The sequence below is a fragment of the Hyla sarda genome, chromosome 5 (genome assembly GCF_029499605.1).
Source record: "Hyla sarda isolate aHylSar1 chromosome 5, aHylSar1.hap1, whole genome shotgun sequence".
Classification (NCBI taxonomy): Eukaryota; Metazoa; Chordata; class Amphibia; order Anura; family Hylidae; genus Hyla; species Hyla sarda.
In genome coordinates, this window is record NC_079193.1 from 72,949,780 (window position 1) to 72,965,232 (window position 15,453).

Here is a 15,453-nt window from a genome sequence, read left to right on the forward strand (position 1 = left end):
CATACGGGAGATCGCGGGGGGGTCCCATTGGTCGGGGAATAAATCTCCCTAACCTTGAGTACTCATTTCACTTAAAGCGCTACTGTTATTAAAAACAAATTTTGTCATGGCAATCAGACACGTAAAAAGTTGTTGATCGCACGGAGTCTCACTCCCGAGACCTGCTGCAATTGTGCATTATTAGCCAGGGGAGCTGTGGGTAGTGCACTCTGCTTTCCACCTGGCCAGGAGATCTGTACATTTCTCTGTAAAGTCTTCTATGCAGAGAAATGGACAGATCTCTTGGCTGGCCAGAGGAAGTCCACTTTTTGATGTATTAGTTGGAAACACGAGGATTTTTTGGTCCATGACGATAATAGATGTGTAGGTCATAACACGTGTCAATAAAATTGTGCAGTTAACAATGTTATGTTTCCCCTACTGTGTGAGGGGGTTCCCCTCCATGGAGCCATCATTTTATATGGTCAGCTGGGCACAGGTGCCAATTGCTGGTAAATGCAATGACAATTTGTGGTCATTTTGAGGACTGTGAACTTATTTACTATTGAGCCTTGTCAGGGCATAGAGTCTGCCACCCCATCACCTCATACTGATGTTAAAGGAGTACTAAGCCCCCTAGACATCATACCCCTATCCTAAGGCCATGGGATAAGAGGTCTGATCACGGGGGTCCCCAGCAATCCCCCGCAATCTCCCTGCAGCACTCAGCGTTCGTTTAGAGCGTCGGATGCAGCGCTGGAGGCTCGTGATGTCACGGCCCCGCCCCCGCAATGCAAGTCTATGGAAGGGGGCTTGATGGCACCAGTCATTTGGCACGGAGCGAAGTTTGCGCCGTACACCGGATGTCTGGGGAGCTGCAGCCGACCGGCGGGTCCCCCCGCGATCAGACATCTTATCCCCTATTCTTTGGATAGGGGATAACATGTCTAGGGGCGGAGTACCCCTTTAAAGAGAAGGCACCATGAATGATTCTGTATATCAACTGTTGAAGAGACTGTTATTTTGGTTCTGTGACTGCAGAGCATCTGTACAACAAAGATAGGTTCTTTTTATGCACCATAGCCAGGTCACAGCATGTAGTCAAAGGGAAAGAGTTTTCTCTTGCAGCCCCATCTGTATGATTCCCCCCCCCCCACTGTGGACCTTACATACTGGATCTTGGTTGAGCCTCAGTCTCTTTAGCCAACAGGTACATTTTAGATTAGATCGAGTTCTTGGAACATTAAATTGGTTAGTTTTGTTGTGATACACTTCAAAGAGCTGTCACTCATGCTTCTCATATATCTTTCTGGCATCAGTGATGTTGAGTATAAATCTATGAGAAGAGCTCTCGCTGTAAAGTTCTGAGAACATTGGAATCGTGACCCAGGTGAGAGCCAGCTCCGGACTGGCAGCACACTCCTTCCCGCTCTGAATGTTTTCCAAATTGCATTTTCCATCCTCATGTAATTTGTGCATCTGGCTGTACAGTGTGTAAACCTCTATAACATCTGGCGGGTTTATATCCCCTCGTGGGTCAGATAATTATGTGCCATATTGAGGTCTGGAGCGGTACATCATCCGCCTATTTATTCTTGCGCTATAATGAGATGAATATTATGTCCAGAGCGGCTGACATGTGTTAACTTGGATAAGTCTGATGTATATAGCTGCTTGTATTTATCTACACAAGTAACCTTTTTATTATGTTTATGCAACTGATTTGCTATATATGTATCGTAATATACTATAATGATATGTCAGTGGGAACCCCACTTGGGACACCCCTTTGTTAGCCCAAGTAAGGTGCAGCTGTGGACTCAGTCAGGGGAAAAGTCCTGGAGAAAAAAAGTGTGGGAACTCACCCAAGATTTCCACTTAAAGGGGTACTCCGCCCCTAGACATCTTATCCCCTATCCAAAGCATAGGGGATAAGATGTCTGATCGCAGGGGTCCTGCCGCTGGGGATCCCTGCAATCTCCCTACTGCACCCAGCGTTCGTTTAGAGCGTCGGGTCCAGCATTGGAGGCTCGTGATGTCATGGCCACGCCCCCTCCCATAGACTTGCATTGAGGGGGCGTGACTGTGACGTCATGAACCTCCATCCCGCATCACCAGTCATCCCACATGGAGCGAAGTTGTCTGGGATGCCGCAGCCGAGATCGCGGGGGTCCCGCCGCTGGGGATCAGACACCTTATCCCCTATCCTCTGGATAGTGGATAAGATATTTAGGGGCGGAGTACCCCTTTAAAGGCTGGTCCTGCAGGACTCCTGCTAAAGGGATAAGTGTGGAAAAAGTCGACCAGTTTGGGGGTTTAGTTAACTATGTTAATATATAATTTTTTGTGTTTCTAGTATAAAATAAGACTGTTTATGCAGAGATATTTGTAAAGCTGTCTTATGAATCAGGAAGGTATGGTCATTTTGCATGAAACAGGAACAGTTGTGGATAGCTGTCCGGGCATGCTGGGATTTGAAATTTTGCAACATCTGGAGGGCCACAGTATAGGACCACTGATCCAAGCTATAGTGATAAAAGTAGTTAACTCCTAGGTCAATATAAAAATAAAGTAACATTTAAGAACAGAATGCCCATTCATTTTTTTAGGATTTGATCTATCACATGGTGCTAGTAAACAAGTTGTCATCTAAGCCTCAAGCTATTCCTCTTGAGACTCCGTTTTCTCAGGCGTTCTAGTATAGAAATAGAAATAGGCCAATTGTTCCTGTCAACTCGACAGATTTTAGTTGAATTCCCTTCATACTTTTATATCAACACATCTGCATGCACTATTGTTATGTCCAACCTGTGACGCAACTTTTTTTGTATAGCCGGTTGTGATTTTTGACATCTTAGCAGCCAATAAGGCAAGTGTCTAAGGCTGCATTCACACCTCGTTTTCAGCCTACGGTTGCCGGATCCGGCTGGAGGAGGGGAAAACCGGGCGCTCCCGTACCCCAGCCGGACCGGTGCTGAAATCCATTTACTTTAATGAGCCGACCGGAGTCAAACGGCTCACTTTTGACCCATATCTGGTTTTGTGACCGGACTTAAAACCGGCTCATTAAAGTAAATGGATTTCAGCGCCGGTCCGGCTGGAGTACGAGAGCGCCCGGTTTTCCCCTCCCACAGCCGGATCCAGCAACCATAGGCTGAAAACGAGGTGTGAATGCAGCCTAAGAGGAGGTCTTTGTAAATCTGGGTGACAGCTCTAGGATCCAATCAGGAGACCACAAGAGCTGTCAATCTTAGTGGAGAGGAGGGGATAGGGAAGCTCTGAATATGGATAGCTTTGGGGACTTACTGTAGCAGTGGACTGGACATCAAACAACCTTTTTCTCGACCATGCAGGTTGAATCATAGATACATAAGGTATCATAACCATATACAACCCCCATATAGGGCTGTCAGCAGTGTTTATGGCTCTAAAGTGCTGACAAATTCCCTTTAAAGGACTTGTTTTCCTCTCTATGGCAGAGAAGTAACTATATAACATGGAGGACATTACATGAACTCTTCAGGAAAGCCTGATGAATTGATCTAGCTCTATAAACACTTTTGCTTTTCTGATTTTTTCTTTGAAATGTGGTGGTTTTTTAAATATAAGCCAAGTTATTTCTAAAGTGTCAAAGCTTGGCCCTGTTACAATGAGACACTTATTTACTGTAAGTAATGGGGTATTTCCTTTTACTGTAATCACTTAGAGGTGTCCTTGGCCCCGGTAAGCTATGTCCTTGTATACAGATGTGTTGTCACGATTCGGCTTCCAGGTAGTGGATCCTCTGTGTCAGCGAGGGATTGGCGTGGACCGTGCTAGTGGACCGGTTCTAAGAGGCTACTGGTTTTCACCAGAGCCCGCCGCAAAGCGGGATGGTCTTGCTGCGGCAGTAGCAACCAGGTCGTATCCACTAGCAACGGCTCTACCTCGCTGACTGCTGAGAAGGCGTGGGACAGAAGGACTAGGCGGAGGCAAGGTCAGACGTAGCAGAAGGTCGGGGGCAGGCGGCAAGGTTCGTAGTCAGAATGGATAGCAGAAGTTCAGGTACACAGGCTTTGGACACACTAAACGCTTTCACTGGCACAAGGCAACAAGATCCGGCAAGGGAGTGCAAGGGAGGAGACTAGATATAGCCAGGGAGCAGATGGAAGCCAATTAAGCTAATTGGGCCAGGCACCAATCATTGGTGCACTGGCCCTTTAAGTCTCAGAGAGCTGGCGCGCGCGTGCCCTAGAGAGCGGAGCCGCGCGCGCCAGCACATGACAGCAGGGGACCGGGACGGGTAAGTGACCTGGGATGCGACTCGCGAGCGGGCGCGTCCCGCTGTGCGAATCGCATCCCCAACGGCCAAGACAGTGCAGCGCTCCCGGTCAGCGGGACTGACCGGGGCGCTGCAGGGAGAAAGACGCCGTGAGCGCTCCGGGGAGGAGCGGGGACCCGGAGCGCTAGGCGTAACAGTACCCCCCCCCTTAGGTCTCCCCTTCTCTTTGTCCGGTAACTGCCTCCCCTGGGATGAGGACACCGGGAAAGAATGGAGGATTTCCTCAATGGCAGGCAGTACAGCAGGAGTAGGAATGGGGAGGGGGGGCAGAGGGTGAAGCTTGGCACGGGGCAGGGAGACACAAGGACGGGAGCCATGAGGAGGCACAGAGGCTTGCCAGACGGGACTGGGAGGGGGGGAGAGGCACTTCCTGTGGCAGGCAGAGTCCCAGTACTTGATCTCCCCGGTGGTCCAATCAAGGGTGGGCGAATGAAGCCGGAGCCATGGCAGACCGAGGAGGACCTCAGAGGTACAGCCGGGGAGAACGAATAGCTCAATCCTCTCGAGGTGGGGTCCAATAGACATGAGGAGGGGTTCTGTGCGGTAACGCACGGTGCAGTCCAATCTGGCTCCGTTGACCGCGGAAATGTAGAGCGGCTTGACGAGACGGGTCACCGGGATGCTGAATTTATTAACAAAGGACTCCAAAATAAAATTCCCGGAGGCACCAGAGTCCAAGCAGGCCACGGCTGAGAGGGAGGAGTTGGCTGTAGGAGAAATCCGCACGGGCACCGTGAGACGTGGAGAAGAAGACTTAGAACCAAGAGATGCCACACCCACGTGAGCTGGGTGCGTGCGTGCGTTTCCCAGGCGTGGAGGACGGATAGGGCAATCCACCAAGAAATGCTCAGTACTGGCACAGTACAGACAGAGATTTTCTTCTCTACGGCGATTCCTCTCTTCCTGGGTCAGGCGAGACCGATCCACTTGCATGGCCTCCTCGGCGGGAGGCCCAGGCGAAGACTGCAAAGGATGCTGTGGGAGAGGTGCCCAGAGATCTAAGTCTTTTTCCTGGTGGAGCTCTTGGTGTCGCTCAGAAAAACGCATGTCAATGCGGGTAGCCAAATGGATGAGTTCTTGGAGGTTGGCAGGAATCTCTCGTGCGGCCAGCACATCCTTGATGCGACTGGTTAGGCCTTTTTTAAAGGTCGCGCAGAGAGCCTCATTATTCCAGGATAGTTCAGAAGCAAGAGTACGGAATTGTATGGCGTACTCGCCAACGGAAGAATTACCCTGGACCAGGTTCAGCAAGGCAGTCTCAGCAGAAGAGGCTCGGGCAGGTTCCTCAAAGACACTTCGGACTTCAGCGAAGAAGGACTGGACTGTGGCTGTGGCAGGATCATTGCGGTCCCAGAGCGGTGTGGCCCAAGACAAGGCCTTTCCTGACAGAAGGCTTACTACGAACGCCACCTTAGACCGTTCTGTAGGAAACAAGTCCGACAACATCTCCATATGCAGGGAACACTGAGACAAAAATCCACGGCAGAGTTTAGAGTCCCCATCAAATTTGTCCGGCAGGGACAAGCGTAGGTTAGGAGCGGCCACTCGCTGCGGAGGAGGTGCAGGAGCTGGCGGAGGAGATGGTTGCTGCTGTAGCAGAGGCAGAAGTTGCTGTAACATGGCGGTCAACTGCGACAGCTGCTGTCCTTGTTGGGCAATCTGCTGCGATTGCTGAGCGACCACCGTGGGAAGATCAGCGAGACTTGGCAGCGGCACCTCAGCGGGATCCATGGCCGGATCTACTGTCACGATTCGGCTTCCAGGTAGTGGATCCTCTGTGTCAGCGAGGGATTGGCGTGGACCGTGCTAGTGGACCGGTTCTAAGAGGCTACTGGTTTTCACCAGAGCCCGCCGCAAAGCGGGATGGTCTTGCTGCGGCAGTAGCAACCAGGTCGTATCCACTAGCAACGGCTCTACCTCGCTGACTGCTGAGAAGGCGTGGGACAGAAGGACTAGGCGGAGGCAAGGTCAGACGTAGCAGAAGGTCGGGGGCAGGCGGCAAGGTTCGTAGTCAGAATGGATAGCAGAAGTTCAGGTACACAGGCTTTGGACACACTAAACGCTTTCACTGGCACAAGGCAACAAGATCCGGCAAGGGAGTGCAAGGGAGGAGACTAGATATAGCCAGGGAGCAGATGGAAGCCAATTAAGCTAATTGGGCCAGGCACCAATCATTGGTGCACTGGCCCTTTAAGTCTCAGAGAGCTGGCGCGCGCGTGCCCTAGAGAGCGGAGCCGCGCGCGCCAGCACATGACAGCAGGGGACCGGGACGGGTAAGTGACCTGGGATGCGACTCGCGAGCGGGCGCGTCCCGCTGTGCGAATCGCATCCCCAACGGCCAAGACAGTGCAGCGCTCCCGGTCAGCGGGACTGACCGGGGCGCTGCAGGGAGAAAGACGCCGTGAGCGCTCCGGGGAGGAGCGGGGACCCGGAGCGCTAGGCGTAACATGTGTGACCTAATCTGCAGGAAAAAGAAACCCGCGTACAGTTTGTTTTGGTCTGTGCAGTCATGCGCCCCTGTCAGTCAGTAAAACAGCTAGTGTATATTGCTAGTGTTAACAAGTTCATCTTTTGCATGTCCCAGTTATTCACAGATCCAAATTTCTGGGCTGATTTATTTCATAATATATCTTATTGGAGATTGGAGATTTCTTATCTTGATACAGAGCTGCAAATTCCCTGAGTCCCTACAAATAACAAAAATGATGGAATAAAATATTGACAGCTGCTATTAGTTATAGAGCTAAATAATGTGTATTCAGTGTGCTCCTGTGCGCCTCCTAGTGATGGCTGAAGGGAGGTGAAATTGAAGGATAGGTTGTCAGGCCCTGTTTACGTTGAGGAAGATTTACTAATGCTGTCTTATTCTTAGATAGTGTAAACATGTCTTAGAATTAGACAACATTATGATAGACTATGGTGGAGATTTATCAAAACCTGTGTAGAGAAAGAGTGGTGCAGTTGCCCATGGCAACCAGTCAGATCACTTCTTTCATTTTTGAAGAGACCTGTGAAAATGAAAGAAGCGATCTGATTGGTTGCTATGGGCAACTCAGCAACTTTTCCTCTGCACAGGTTGTGATAAATCTCCTTCTATATAACCAATAGTCCCAATGGACCCTTATATTTGTTTTTACTAAATAATTGCATTATAGCGGGTCCAAAACCATGCAAAAACCTCCTGCATTGTGGAGGGCTCTATACAGATAAGTTTTACACCAAAAAAAAATAATTAAAAAATAGAGCTATATAGTCCAATGAATGTAAAAAATCACACATTTTTATTTATATCCTTTTAAAATCCCATATGAGGTATTATGATAGACTAGACAGCCTTAAAATGTGCCAGATGACTCAATGTGGCTCATTCTGTTTGATAAATCTGTTGCCTCTTTAGACTGTTTAGTCTAAATTACGACGACTATAAGTTGGCTTACTAAACAACAAAAATGTACTCCAAAATATATTGGCACATGTTTTAGCACACAAAGTCCCCCTTATACCATGCCAGTTTTTCAATGTTCAAACTGTTTTCATCTAGACCATGCCCTTTGTCGAGGTAGGGGCAGTGGTGTCGAAAACATAGTAAATATGATCCAGGTTTATTTTAGCAAATGATACCTTTTTAGTACTGCATCTACCCCATTAAATTTGGCCTCTACATTTGATGGTTCATCTGAAAGTGCCCTCAACATGTACCCCAACATGTCCAAGGAGTGTCTTTTGGCATATGATTGTTTTAGTTATGTCAGTATATCCTTTTTTCTGTACTAAAAAGCATAGTTAAAGGGGTATTCCGGACAAATACATTTAATCCCTTATCCAAAGGATAGGGGATAAGATGTCTGATCGCGGGGGACCCACTGCTGGGGACCCCCTGCGATCTACCTGCAGCATCCGCATTCTATGCGGGGACTGCGTCTCTAGTTTCGGAAACCTCAGGGTTTCCGGGACTGGGGATGTGACGTCACACCACGCCCCCTCCATTCATGTCTATGGGAGGGGGCGTGACAGCCGTCACGCCCCCTCCCATAAACATGAATGGAGGGGGCTTGGCGTGATGTCACGTCCCCAGTCCCGGAAACCCTGAGGTTTCCGAAACTAGAGACGCAGTCCCCGCATAGAATGGATAGGGGATAAAATGTTTTTTGCCCGGAATACCCCTTTAGTGCTTAAGACATATACAAATAAATACAGGATGGAAAAGCAGCAAATGAACCAGCAGCCAAAAGGACCAATAAAGGCAAAGCTGTACTAAAACAACAACAACAATGATAATAATGATAATAATAAGGCCCATTTACTGTTTGCAATAAAACAGTTACTCTTCACAGCAGCACACAAGTGGCTAACTAGAAACAATGAAAAACATTTTTTGTAATTTCCGGCACATGGCAGTGGTTTTGGAAAGAAAAACGGATTCTAGCTTTGAATAGCACGCACAAAAGACATTATTAGTGCTTCTGGCACCACAGCGCTATGCACTGTATTCAGCCTGGATCCGTTTGGGGAAACTTTCTGCATCCAGTTGGCTAATGTGGAACAAGACAAACTGTACATGTTGGTCTTCGGCAGATTTCCATCAAAACTGTACATTCTGCTCTTTCAAACTGTGCTCGTAAAAAAAGACTATTATATATATATTTTTATTTGGCAATAACAGAGCACAAATGGGACAAGTATAAAAAAATAGGCACTCAGAAACGAGGAGAGTTAGTACCATATTCCTTTAAGAAAAATGCACATCAAAGTATTTTATTATTTGTAAGCACTAAGGAATTAAAGGGGTATTCCAGGAAAAACTTTTTTTTATATATCAACTGGCTCCAGAAAGTTAAACAGATTTGTAAATTACTTCTATTAAAAAATCTTAATCCTTTCAGTACTTATGAGCTTCTGAAGTTAAGGTTGTTCTTTTCTGTCTAAATCCTCTCTGATGACACCTGTCTCGGGAAACGCTCAGTTTAGAAGCAAATCCCCATAGCAAACCTCTTCTAAACTGGGCGGTTCCCGAGACAGGTGTCATCAGAGAGGATTTAGACAGAAAAGAACAACCTTAACTTCAGAAGCTCATAAGTACTGAAAGGATTAAGATTTTTTAATAGAAGTAATTTATAAATCTGTTTAACTTTCTGGAGCCAGTTGATATGTATATATATATATATATATATATATATATATATATATATATATAAATGTTTTTTCCTGGAATACCCCTTTAAATTCTAAATAAGATTATTCAGCCTAAATAAAAAATAAATAAACAAATAGATAAATTGAAACATCTCTCATAACACAATATACAAGGAAAAATACTGAACAGGTCATATAGATCAGTCAGGATTTCGTAGGCCTTTGTCACCTGTGGCTATATTATACCAGTGCCTATAAAGACAGTTGTTACCCAGGTACCGATTTTTCAGTATAAGGCAGTGCTGCGGTATTTTTGATAAAAAGCTGTTTGTTCATTGCAGAGGTTGCCTTATCTAGGAACCTCCTTTAAGAATAAAACTATGCTGGATAACCTTGTAATATCTGGTTATGATGACGAAAACGACTTTTCGCGATAGCAGCGTTCTCTGGTTAATAGAGGGGAATCCCAAGTGGGAATTCCCCTCCATGATTTACAGATGCCCTATTAGGATGGAACAACTAGATAGCAGAATCTAAAGGACACAATTCTGTACACCTCCTAGACCTGTACTAAACTTTTGAACTTATAGATCCCTCGCTGTTGTTACAGACTTTCCGACCGGACATTTACCACTCTGCCTTTGTGGTGTCTTAAACTGCACATGCATGCAATTTCTGCTTCCTGACACCTGCAACTTCTAAACATCTCTCCAACGCATCAGCGAACCACAATGCTTGTGCATACCCCTACCATATCCTGGTCGAAACTCTGTAAAGTTTAAGCCAACAATCTAATGGGTATGGGGTCACCTTAAATAAGGTGGAAATAAGGATGTGGTATGTTGAAATGTTATATGCCTGATCCTTTCTTGTATGGAGATTAAATGGAGATTAAGCTGCTGCCGTATAGTTTTGGAACCTGTTATCACTTTTATTGATGTCTGGACCACATGCCATCGGGCCGGTCCCTGTTGGCTTCTCTTTACCCTTCTGGCATTGTCTCATAGATCGCTTGCTGTATCCAAACATGGAGAGATCTATTAATCAAGGTTGGTCAGGCAAGGAGAAGCCATGGGGACCACCCCAATGACTTGTGGTTTAGGTAACATGAAAGTGATGACTTGTTCCCTATAATGTGTGTATTTGTAAGATAAATATTCAGATAAACAAGCATTCTTCTGATGGATTTCTAATGTGTGTAGCCAATTTAACACGCACTCCGTTGTGTTCCGTTAATGGTCCATTCGGTCCCAATAGATCCCATTGACTTGACTTGAATGGGATCCGTCGGAAATCCGTCGCAAAGTTAAGCGGAGAAAAAAAATAAGGCGAAGAATCACCACAGCACGGCAATGTAAAAGAGGTGCAGATCAGGTGTCAGGAAGAGATATTGCTAAAAGACTTCAAACATCATAAAGGAATTAATTTTTACAGGATATTTATGTATTTTTTGCAGAAATATATCTTTTCACAGCTGTATTTACAATCTATTAAAAGTCAACAACTCAGAGCTTTGCTTGCAGAGTGTTGTCAGTAAAGCCTTATTGATCCGTTTTTTTCTTTTCACAGATTGCGTGCGCTCTGCCAGAAAGATATCCTTTGGAATGCGGACTTGATATCATCTTAAACATGAGTAAGTTTTCTGGCACAATGATTTTTGTATATTATTTTGCTGCCTACTGATTTTTGTTGACTACATGACTTCATGACTACATGTCTCTTGCTAGCCCACCATCACTTACAGGACTTTGCCCATGTCTGTGCTTCAGCGTGGACAAGGCCATCATTTTATAACCATGATTTCTATAAAGAGGAAATAACATTTTCTTATGAAGTATATCAGAAAGGTTAATGTTTTGCCAAGATGTACAACATATAAAAAGTTTTTTTTTATCTTACTGTGCCCATTTAAAGAGTTCCTAATATAGCCCACACATACTGCCCCAAAAAAGTTTTATGTTACTCAATACCTACTCCTGACCATGTACATTTACAGCGCAACTGTCACGAGGTTTGGGGCATATAACCTAACCACAGTCTGTGTATGGTGTGTAGAATATGTATCCAGCCTTACTTGTATCTTTCTTATTACAGCTTTTATTATCCCAAAAAACGCTTTTATTTGCAGACGCTGACAGTCAGATAGGCGTGGCCAGAGGTTCGGTATGCCCCACGGCCGCCACGCCTATCCCCCATACACCAGCGCTGGGTCCGCTGTATGATTGACACACAGGTCCCAGCGCAGCCCCTTATCTTTCATATGTGAGCACCGACTGACATTACTCTGCAAAGCGCGAGCACTCACTCCCACTGTCTGACGACTCAGTGCGGCTGGACAGTGCCCGTCCTTCTCTTCTTCCTTCTTCTCCATGCGGGAGACGCGCTTGGTGCTTCTGCAATTACTAGAGGCAGAGAGCGCTCACTCCCACTGTCTGACGACTCAGTGCGGCCGGACAGTGCCCGTCCTTCTCTTCTTCCTTCTTCTCCATGTGGGAGACGCGCTGGGTGCTTCTGCAATTACTAGAGGCAGAGAGCGCTCACTCCCACTGTCTGATGACTCAGTGCGGCCGGACTGTGCCCGTCCTTCTCCTCTTCCTTCTTCTCCATGCGGGAGACGCGCTGGGTGCTTCTGCAATTACTAGAGGCAGAGAGCGCTCACTCTCTGCCTCCAGTATTGCCCAGGTGCATGGAGGCGTCAGACAGAGCGCTCGCTCTGTAAAGTAATTTAAGTCGGCGCTTACATATGAAAAATAAGGGGCGCATGTGCTGGGACCTGTGTGTCAATCACACAGCGGTCCCAGCACTGGTGTTCAGGGGACCTATCTGACTGTCAGTGGCTGGAAATAAAAGTGTTTTTTGGGATAGTAAAAGCTGTAATAAGAGAGATACAAGTAAGGCTGGATACATATTCTATACACCATACACAGACTGTGGTTAGGTTATATGCCCCAAACCTCATGACAGTTGCGTGTTAATTATTATGTGTCTAGCACCTATATTTCCCTCACAAAGACGCTTTTTCTGTTGCTCAGTTGCTTTGTCATTCTGTGCTTTGGAGGTCTTCTGTGTGATGCTGGGTCTCCTCTTTTCATGCTGCAGTCTGATAGGACAGGAGTGAGCACAGAGGAGTTCTAGACCTGCACTCCAGGGTTTCCAGCTGGTGTCCATTATTTCACTGGATTTTAACCAGACAATAAAATAGCACTGACTACATTTTACTGTCCGCTTATTTAAAGAGAATCCGCAACAAATTCCTCGACTGAACCTCAGACAAAAATGTGAACATAGCCTTACTTTCCATTAGAGCATTTTTTGTGTAACAGTGCAAATAGTTTTAATAAACCAAAATTTACAAAAGAATTGGCTAACTCTGTTTCTTCTTTGCCCTCTCTAAGCTGGAAGCATTGTGCAATAGGCACAGCTCCATTGTAAGATGAAGAAGATGTGTTCAGTACCCAGAATATTGCTGACCAGAGTTGCCCTAAATAATTGCTGTTCTGGCTTTGAACAGTCCCCTTCTATGTTCTTATAAACACAGTCACACGAACGTGGACATCTACTGCCCTAAAAGCCAGGGGCTCTAACCTCTTCATTCTGCTGATTCATTAAAGGGGTACTCCACTGGAAAAAAAAATATTTTTTTAATCAACTGGTACCAGAAAGTTATACAGATTTGTAAATTACTTCTATTACAAAATCTTTATACTTCCAGTACTTATCAGCTACTGTATGCTCCACAGGAAGTTTTTTCTTTTTGAATTACTTTCTATCTGACCACAGTGCTCTCTGCTGACACTTCTGTCCATTTTAGGAACTGTCCAGAGTACAGTGATCCCTCAACTTACAATGGCCTCAACATACAATAGTTTCAACATACAATGGTCTTTTCTGGACCATTGTAACTTGAAACCAGACTCAACATACAATGCTATGGACATTGAAACGTGTCACAACTGGAGGAACTGACCAATCAGAATGGGCATTTTACTGGTAAATCACCTCTATTACTGAAGTACATGCACTGATTGGCTGTCTGGTAGCGCCCCCTACAGTACAGGGAGGAACTAAAAGTTCTGTACTCTTTACCTGTGCCAGAGTTAGCTGCTCCTTTGGACACCAAGTTAGGGCGGCTCCATTTGGGACACTGTGTGTACTGTATAGGACCCTGAAGAAGCTCCTGTCCTCTACATAAACCATTGTTTCCCAACCAGGGTGCTTCCAGCTGTTGCAAAACTACAACTCCCAGCATGCCCGGACAGCCAACGGCTGTCCGAGCATGCTGGGAGTTGTAGTTTTGCAACAGCTGGAAGCACCCTGGTTGGGAAACACTGACATAGACAGTGATTACAGCTCCCAGCAGATCTTTCTTACTTTTATATGTAAGGATTTGCTTTATCTGTATTAGTTATCTACTTATTTTTCTTTAATTCTCACTTTTTCCTATTTTTTGGATGACATTTTGGTGGCTTCAAAACCAATTACCAGGTTTCCATAGATTCATGGACAGTTCCTGACATGGACAGAGGTGTCAGCAGAGAGCGCTTCCTGTGGAACACAGTAGCCAGGAGCAGTTGTGTGTGAAGCAGCTTTGGGTGTGTCCCTTTTTGTGTTTCTCCAGAGTTCCAGAGGCAGAGCAGGTGATTCACCAACCTTTCCCAGGGGTGTGGCAGGCTCCTTGGGAGAGTTTTCCCTGCATGGAGCCCCTGGCCTCCACTCCCCGTTCTTCCAGGCTGGCGGGGGGTGGAGAGAAAACAGCGACAGCCATTTTTCCGGCCGGAGGAAGAAGATCTGGCAGAGTCTGCAGCAATGCAGGCTCGGCTCCTCCGGCAATGGGTGCCAGCCAGAGATCCAGTGGAAGGAAGGCGAGGAGGCAAAGTATTGAGTTGTGGGCTGAGAGAGGGCCCGAAGAATCCAGCGAGACCTACTGCTCCCGCATGACCGCACGGTTTGCGGAATACGACCGCTGCGGTAGGGAGCTTAGGTTGATGAGAGAGGACCTGCGTGGAGCCCAGAATCTGGCATGCTCTGGGTCCAAAAAGAATAAACTGGAACAGAAAAAGAGGATTGCAGCCCTGAAGAAAGACATTGCAAAGATGGAGGAGAGGAGAGCAGAGATCCTGGAGGGAAGCGGTCTCTTCAGGGAGAAGATGGAGAACCGGGATCGGTTTGCCGCCATGAAATCCCCAGGTAAGGTGGAGGTGGATGATGGGGAGAGTAGTGGCGGTGAAGAAAGAGAGGATGGTGGTGTTGGTGTAAAGGAGGAGGAGGTGGAGGAGAAGAAGTTGGAGGAAAGTGTACAGGTTGTGGAGGATGATGTATTGCCTGACCCTACTCCCTGTGACACCCAGACCACTAACACTCAGGACAGCTACATAGAGCCGGCTCAGGTGGCACTACCGCTAAGCGATAGTGAGGATGATGATGTGGAGAGTGAGGCTGGGGGATTGCTGAGGGCTATAGTGATGCAGGAGTCCCCAGCCCACCTCCAGAATTTTACATTTGGTGATGACCAGTGTGATGACACATTAGTAAAAAGAAAGGCAAAAAAACAGAAGACCCAGGAAACTGTGCATTATGTGTTCCGTCCTTTCCAGCAGTCTGGGCCAGCTGCAAAGCTGGTTCAGGCTGCTGGGTCCTCTAAACTGCCAGACTCCGTTTCTGTGGTGGAACGGAGCCAGCATGGGGGATACAGCATGGCGTCAGTAAAAGCTGCAGACGCAATAGATGTGAAGCCCGCCCATCCTGCTGGTAGGGAGGGGCAGGATGGGCTCATGGTGGGCAGCGCGAGTTATGCCCCTGGGTGCTCGGGGGGCGGTTCCCCGAGTACTGTGGGCATTACCGGCACTGCAAGGCACTCCCCTGTGAGGGGGGGGAGTGTCCGGGCGCCGGGATTATCCACAGAGCCTGTGAAGTCGGGTGAAGCAGGTGCTGGCGCTGTGGGAGGAGCTGGGGTGCGCCCGGTGGGGCAGTCCCAGAATCAGGATGTGATAGCAGCCATGAAGGAGAAGCCATCGGCGTCG

General features: G+C 47.1%; 1 protein-coding gene across 4 annotated transcripts in view; it reads left to right on the forward strand.

Annotated features, from left to right (window-relative positions):
- Positions 1–15,453, forward strand: part of LOC130273234 (mitogen-activated protein kinase kinase kinase 3-like) — a 209,900-nt gene that overhangs the window by 76,315 nt on the left and 118,132 nt on the right. For 3 of the 4 annotated variants that reach the window (XM_056519672.1, XM_056519670.1, XM_056519671.1), the window contains exon 2: positions 11,003–11,066. In XM_056519672.1, coding sequence (XP_056375647.1) covers positions 11,063–11,066 — 4 coding nt within the window. In that variant the 5' untranslated portion in view covers positions 11,003–11,062. Of the gene's footprint in view, positions 1–10,250; positions 10,271–11,002; positions 11,067–15,453 lie in introns of those variants that run through there. The other variant, XM_056519673.1, reaches the window with a different exon arrangement.